The sequence below is a fragment of the Ctenocephalides felis genome, unplaced genomic scaffold, assembly GCF_003426905.1.
Source record: "Ctenocephalides felis isolate EL2017-DRISC unplaced genomic scaffold, ASM342690v1 CF-g0.4_SCAFFOLD_03571, whole genome shotgun sequence".
Taxonomy (NCBI): Eukaryota; Metazoa; Arthropoda; class Insecta; order Siphonaptera; family Pulicidae; genus Ctenocephalides; species Ctenocephalides felis.
The window spans coordinates 20,066,658-20,074,716 of NW_020539725.1; the positions used below are offsets into that span (position 1 = coordinate 20,066,658).

Sequence of the window (8,059 nt, forward strand, 5' to 3'; positions counted from 1 at the left end):
TTTTTTTAATTTTTTAATTCTCAATAAGTATAGAACATGCAACGTATAAAGCGATATATAAGTTATATATTGATATTCCTTAAAAACCGTTACTATAATCATATATCTAATAGCGTATAAAAGAATCCAATAGGAATCCACCAAGATTCCTACGTTTCTAAGGCGTTTGCATGCAGCGCCTCTATGCAAAATTGTTCCCAAGTCGTGAGGAACTACGTAGTGACTACCGGGTTCATATGGAACTAAATCCGTCGATAGGTATTCATGGATTTTTAACCAAAACGGCGTGGGGCATAAACGCCAAATGCGTATGGAAATTGAATATATAGATTTATATATTGACTCACACATAATTAGATGCATTCGTGCTGCCTTAGTTCACAAGTGGAAATTGAATATATAAATGGTTACTTCGATTTAGACATAGTTAGATGTGTTTTTGCTGCTTTAGTTTAAGTGGAAATTGGATATATAAATGTATATATTGACATTCCTTCAAAACTGGGACCATAATTATATATCTAATAGCGTATAAAGCGATATATGAATGTATATATTGATATACCTCCAAAACCGGGACCACATTATATTTATATAATGGCGTATAAAGCGATATATTATTATTTATAGTAAATCTTTTTTGATCAACACTATCCTTAATATTTTATCAATTTATCACAGCTATAATAGCTCAGTTTATTATTTATTATTACAAGCAATTATTTTCTGCAATAGACCATCCTGAGCATTATGCTTATTTACCTAGGATCCTGATGAATATCTTCCAAGTTTAGAACCATACAGTGGACCATTTCTAAGGGAGCGTTCATTAATCATGTGATCGAATTTTCAAGGATTTTAGAACTCCCCCTCCCCCTAGGTGATACATAGTGATATTCAAAATTACCCCTCTTGCCCACCAAACGTCACGTGTATTTTTAGTTACGAGAAAAATTGAAAAATTTTTGATTTTTTTTTAAAATGTTAGGATTTTTTTTTAAAATACAGGTAAAAAATACATACACGTAATATACTAAAATACCCTCCCTCCCCCACATGATCTTCGTGATTTTTTGTCATAAAACCGAAAATGAAAAATTTTGCATATCTTCACGTTTTGAAGGTTTCTGAACATTTTGACATACCTCAAAAAAACTGGACGTGTGTGTGTGTTTTGTATGTCCGCATTTTTTGATTCACGTTTTCGGGCGCACGGATCAACCGATTTGAATGGTTCAAAAAACATTCGATTCCTGTTGATAGGGGAATGTGCTGATTAGTTTTGGCAAAGGCAGGTCCAGTTGTTACAGAGATACAGAGCTAAATGTACAAAAAATGGAAGTTTTTGAGAGAACTAGCATCCGATTTGAACGATTCAAAAAACTTGTGTTGACAAAACAATTGCTTTTGGGAAAAAAATTCCAAGAAAATATTTTTTGTATATCGAAACAATTCCAAAGTTTTAATTTTAATTCTGGCTAAAGTTCTAAAGCTCACTTATATAGCTAAAAAAATAATTTTAACTTTGCAATTTAGTTTATATATTGAATTGTCCTGGCTGGTGGTTGATATATTGGGAGGTATGTTCTGGATCACCAGTACGACCAGGAATTGTAATGATAGGCTGGACCCGAGCGGTCAACAGTTGAATAGTTGTTGAAATATTATATTTGTGATGTGGACTCTCCAGAGTCCCCTGGTAGTGTGAAAGGCCTTTAGGACGAACAGCGATTTGATAGTAAATTGCAAACACACTTCTTTCTTTGAATGATACTTTTATTATTCACTATTTTTACAATTCATATTTGTTGATAACCTTTTGGTTATCATATCAGCAAAGACTACATTTTACTGAATACTATGTCTGGCTCCAAGCTTGACTCCAAGCTTCTCTCCAGGTTTGACTGACTGTCTAACTTTTGTGTAACTCTTATAAACTAATTTATTGTTTACAACCTATTTACAAAATCCAACAGTAAGCACTTCCGATGTCCGCGTAACCTACATATAACTAGCAACGCGTTTTGTAATTATTAAACAAAATAATGATTCGAATTGTTATTACAGTTCAATATTTCTTATAATTATTAGACAATGTTACAGTATTTATAATAATCTATTTTAAAACATTTAATATTAATTACGGTACAGAAAATTCCAGCAATTTGCCTTAAGTCTTGTATAAGTATAATGTCTTGTTTTGGTTTCATTAATGACATTTTAAAATTTGGCAAGAATTGCAATTTATCATCTCTATTCTCAACCTAGTGCAACCAGGCGATATTATTTCGCATTGGTATTACAATTTTAATATTTATATTTATACTATTCATAATTTTAAAATTAAACTATTATATATATATATAATGACTTTGATTTTCAGTAGATAGTATTATTTTTGACATTCAAAATTTATTTTAAATATGTGTAAATTATTTTAATTTTATAAAATTAAATATTATGGCAGTTTTTAATACAACAGAGGCGCAATCGGTTGATGTTACTAATAGTATCCATGAAGATGCTGAATTGGGGCCTGACAAAGATGAACTAAAAATTCTTGAATCTAGTCGACCATGTGATTACTCATTTAGACAGATTGATAGTAATTATCAAATCCAAGTATAAACGCCGCTTTATAGATTATTAAATATACCTATACAATAATATCTGATGCTAAAAATATTACAAATGTTTACAAAGAACCAAGTCAAAATGCTTTATGTATCCATAACTTATAGTCATGTAGCTATAGCTACAAAAATATTTAATTATATATGCAATTTATTTTTTATTCCTACTTTCCTTTAGGTTTGGATTACTTTGAGAAGTTACCCGCGAATGAAGTGGACGCTCAAAAACCTCGAGCATTTCGTTTGGGAGGTCTGCCAAAAATTGGGCGCAATGCCCGCTATCTTTCCTTATCGATTTGGCTCAATAACAACCGCTTGACAAATTTGGAATATTTGGATAAGTAAGAAAGACATTTATTATAATTTATTGCTTAAGTTGAAAGTTTCATTTATTATTTAGATCTTAAAATTAGCATTGGAAAACTGTTAACCCGTTGTAATAATTTAACGCTTTAATACTTTTTAAATAAAATTATGAACAATAAGCAAAAATTAAAATAAAATGTAGTAATTAAAAACAGAAATTTGTAAAAAAGTTTTTGGACATGGTAGTCCTCATTTACTATAATAATTCCTATTTGAGCTTCGATCTTTGTGGCTGGCTAGCAAATCAAGTTAGTTAAAATTGTGAATAGAGATAAATATACCACGGTACTTTATCACATTTTTCTACATAAACCCTAAAAATTCAGTGTATGTATATTCATAAGTCGAGTTACTAAGTTGCGAATTCTTCCTGATAAAAGATATTTCTACAATTAGAAAAATACGTTAAGTTAAAAATATCATGTGTTCAATCAAAGCTTCTACAGAAAATTTCATTATGCAAAGAGAATATTATACGTAGAAATGATTTAGTAAAAGAATATTATACATATTGCATTGCCCTTTGACGACGTTTAAACATTTTGATTAAAGCATTTGATAATCCCTAGAATGTATAAGGGATGATAATCCCTAGAATGAAAAACAAAGAAAGCAAATTAATAGCATAAACTGACCGATTTATATAAATAACATAAAATGTTGATATTTGTTTTCGGTTTGTTGTAAGGAAATTAATCGTGTTTTACCATAAATCGTAATATCTAGGGGGCGATAAAAGGCCCCTAACTAAAATTTTTTACATGAATACACTGTTTTCAGTAGCGTTTCATTTGTTCTCACTGGTAGAATTTTCTAATTTAAAATGGAAGGTTACATCATCTAATAAAGAACACTATAACAATATTATTGAAATTGAAAAAAAATGTATTTTAGAGATTATATAGGTATAAAAAATATGGTAGGGGGGCGCTATAAAAATTTTGATATTCAAAGGGGGCATTGGAAAAATAAGTTTGAGAAACGCTTTATTTATACTATAAATAAATAAATACAAAACTTATCAAAATCGAATTCAAGAAGTGTTAGATACTATATTAGAAGAATTACGGAACGTATATTTTATAGAATGATTGTCCGAATCATAAATACAAATTTTCAATTTTAATGTAAAAAAAATAATTATCAGTTTTTACTGAATCTCCATGTTCTACTTTTAACAGATTTACAAAATCAATTTTGGTGTATCCTAATCTGCTCAGCTGGCTGGATATATCTCACAACCGCATAAATGAAATAAACGATGTTATTGCGACATTTCAGAATTTGAAGATTTTATACTTGCATCATAATGATCTTCGATCGATAAAATCTATTCTAATTTTGAGAAACTTGCCAAAACTTAGAAATTTGACATTCGCCGGAAATCCTATAGAGCAGGTAATTATATAGATTACAATTTAATTCAAAAAGACTACAAATAGTTCATATATATGTTTGATACAGTATCACAATTCTCCGCTAAAGTCAACGCCTTCATTCACAAGGAAAAAATAAATTCTATAAGTTTTTCCAAAATCTTTCATATAAGAAGCTATTATTTTTTAGAATGTAACGAACAGAAATGTGTGTTTTGATTACTTGGATTATGAGTATTTACATAACTGGGATCATAACATTACAAAATTATATCAAACATCAATATATTTTATGTAGCATCAAATAGAGTTACTATCAAATCGAAACAATTATGTTTAAGAAGACTTTTTAGCCGTTTATGTATATGTGTGTTTATATACAATTATTTTTTGCGTTTATTTACAATTAGATTTCTATTCTTTATGTTACAGAGCACGGAAAATTACCGAATATTCATAGCACATTTATTTCCCAACATTATTAAATTAGATTTTACGCTTGTGACAATTGAAGAAAAAACCTCACCTGCACCAGCTGCTTTTTACAGGGTTATGAACCTATAGTTATAGAAATTTCTCTTCACTGCAAAGTTTGCTGATTATTATGTAATGTATTAACATTGTGTGAAATGGTTTTGTGATAATTATACTCAAAAAAAACTGTCACCAATAAACATTACATCATAAAATAAATTTTACAATTATTTGACTAGGATGTATACAAAACGGAGGAAGTATATTATAATTCACTTTAGTGCGAAACATATCCTCATTAATAAGTAAGTAAGTATAAGTTGCTCTTGTTATGAACTAATGACTGCCCTTATTTATTATACATTAATAAAATCATTGCCATAAATATTTTTATTTCTCAGAAATCAGTTAATAACAGTTTTTTATCGTTTGTGATTTAACTTATTTATTTTTCTATAGTAACTTGATTGAAAGATAAAACAAAATTCCATCTTGAGTACAATAAAAATTCAAAATTCAATGTTGAAAAGTTGCTAATTTAAAGACTATTACAGCATATAATTTTATCAATTGTGAAGTATAATAAATAATTATCAATAAATTATAATTTATTAAAATATTACAAAAATTTGAAGTAAAATAATTATTTATTATACCTTTTAATTGATAAACTTGTAGTCTAATAGTTCTTACCTTTAATTACGTAACAATACCAACTTTTATGAATTATATAGATGGCAAAATGTATACAAACTATGTAATGTCATTTTGTCAGAAATTGCATTTGATGTTATACTCGGTAATTAAAACATAGTTGTTGTTGTTGCGATAGTTTAAATATTCTATTTAAATATAAATTTTTCTTGACATTATTACTTATTTAAATAGGACTCAAACCATCTAAAACAAAATTGAGGATAGAAATTCAGACACGTATTATTTTCTATAAAGAAGTAGCAATATCTCGTAAATAATTACTTTATCATTAAGCATCAGTAAAGAAAGAAATGGCAAGGGAAAACTTAAGACTCGGTCGATTTAACATACTCCGTACTCTCTTTGATGAACTCGCCTTGGGAAATGACTTTGAAGTGAATACATTTGTAATGAGACGCTCGAATCACGACTTCGTTCCCTTGAACCAATCCGATCCAGTATCGCAACGCCATCTTGAATTCCAACCCCGCCTTGACCAATAAGCTTAATAGAGTTTGGGCTTCCGTAGAGGGGATGGCGTTGTCGCATGGAGAGGGTAAAAGAAGTGGTGGGGATAGCAAAGCCCGTCTGTGAAGGACAGTCGTTTCGAGACCTTATGTGTGGTAGGGTGCTGTTGATTTATTTTTATTTCTGTTGTTGATAGTCTTTTATCATTCGCGTTGTCATACAGTCTCTATTTTTACATATTAATCTTATATATGTATAAGCCAAAACTGTATTTACCAGAACTGTATCTGCATCCATAAACAAAATCAAAAAGCATATTTGATATGTCATTCGAAAATCCTATAATATATGAACTTGAAAAATTAAATTATACAAAAACATAATAAAAAATATATAAACTTATTACTGTCGAGATAGTTGTATTGAAATAAAAGTACTAAAATGAAATAAGAAAAAATATTGCCTAATGTTTTTAGTTAATTTCATATGTCTGCTAAATTGTTAACGGTAGGTGTAATAATTGCATTTCTTTTTAAGCAAGTTCAACAAATTTTTGCAAGTTTTATTTTAAATAGTAAAATTGTGAGTACGTATCAGTATAAATTTTATTTCAATATAATTTTGTATTTATTACACAAAGCATTTAAATATATTTTTATATCTTTATTATTATGTTGCAAATTACATAATATAACAAAATATCAAATATGTATGGTAATTTGTACTGTTGTACAATGTATGGTTATCATTCGTAATTGTTACTTTTATAATTGTTATTTACAAACTTTATTAAGTTATTGTTCGTTTATCAAAAACCACTGGACATTAGACAAAACGATGTTCATTCCGCACTTAATATTTGCCCTAGTTAATTCCGTTTAATTTAACCAACATTTTTATATAATATTTGTAACATCTTCAACAGCGATCATTTTTTCACAAGAAAAACATAAGCAAATACATTTAGGTTTAATTGTATATAGTCGATTTAGAACACTCTCCATAAATATGTCCAAGGAACCTGGTACTAAAATGATTTGTTTCCACAGTCCCAAATGTATAGATTTTTTTTTTTTTTTTTTTTTTTTTTTTTTTTTTTTTTTTTAATAGCAATCAGAAAAAACAATTTCTATAAGCTATTGTGTTGGTTATTAGAAGTCCAGTAACAATACTGAAATTCTATATACATAAAATGACGGAGATCACCCCAGTGGGTTACTCCATTTTAATGCCTTAGATCGAAGGGATGCTTCTTCTTCAATCTTCTAATATGTGATGTTTGTAGTACGGGAAGTAATGTGGGGTTCTTGTGGTTGAAGATCTTGTCGTGATGGATTCCACTTCTGTTTTTTACTACCTCTTGGACAGTATCGATTCTTAGATCGTTATGTAGTATTCGGTTGCTGACATACCAAGGTGCATTTGCAATACACCGTAAAATTTTGGATTGTTTCCTTTGAATAGATGCAATTCTTGATTTACTGGCGCAGCCCCACAACTCTACGCCATAAGTCCAAATCGGTTTTATTGTCGCTTTATAAAGTAGAATTTTGTTTTCTAATGATAATTTAGATTTACCATTAATGAGCCAGAACAGTGACTTCGTTTTTCTTTCCATTTGTTTTGTTTTGCTGTTTATATGAGTAATCCAATTTAATTTGCTATCCAAGTGCATTCCCAAATATTTTACAGAAGCAGATTCAGGGATAATTTTATTATTAATAGACACCGAAGGACATTTACCCTTCATTAATGTAAAAGTTATATGGTGAGATTTGTCTTCATTGATTTTTGTGCGCCAATAGTTAGACCAGTTTTCAATTTTTTTAGGTGATGTTGCAGTTTGATACTTGCCAGTAGTGGATCTTTGTCAGTAGAAATAATTACTATATCATCTGCAAAGGTTCCAATGGTTGTATCTTCCAAAACCGGAATGTCTCTTGTATATAATATATATAATAAAGGTCCCAGAGCGCTGCCCTGCGGAACACCTGCTTCAAAAACGCGAAAATCAGAAAAATCAGTACCAATTTTTGTGCGAAATTG

The 8,059-nt window shown here is 29.2% G+C and overlaps 1 protein-coding gene across 1 annotated transcript; it reads left to right on the forward strand.

Moving 5' to 3' along the window:
• The first annotated feature begins 2,460 nt into the window (after positions 1-2,460).
• Positions 2,461-4,939, forward strand: LOC113385749 (leucine-rich repeat-containing protein 51-like). Its single transcript, XM_026623586.1, has 4 exons — positions 2,461-2,605; positions 2,812-2,974; positions 4,181-4,397; positions 4,808-4,939. Exons 1-4 carry the CDS (start codon positions 2,461-2,463, stop codon positions 4,937-4,939), a joined length of 657 nt encoding a protein of 218 aa, XP_026479371.1.
• Positions 4,940-8,059: the final 3,120 nt, after the last annotated feature.

Bases quoted from the DNA above. Each gene is read 5' to 3' on its own strand.
- LOC113385749 (XM_026623586.1), top strand. From the start codon at position 2,461: ATGGCAGTTTTTAATACAACAGAGGCGCAATCGGTTGATGTTACTAAT. The intron at 2,606-2,811 runs GTAATTATCAAA...ACTTTCCTTTAG, and splicing joins CTCATTTAGACAGATTGATA to GTTTGGATTACTTTGAGAAG. The intron at 2,975-4,180 runs GTAAGAAAGACA...TACTTTTAACAG, and splicing joins AATTTGGAATATTTGGATAA to ATTTACAAAATCAATTTTGG.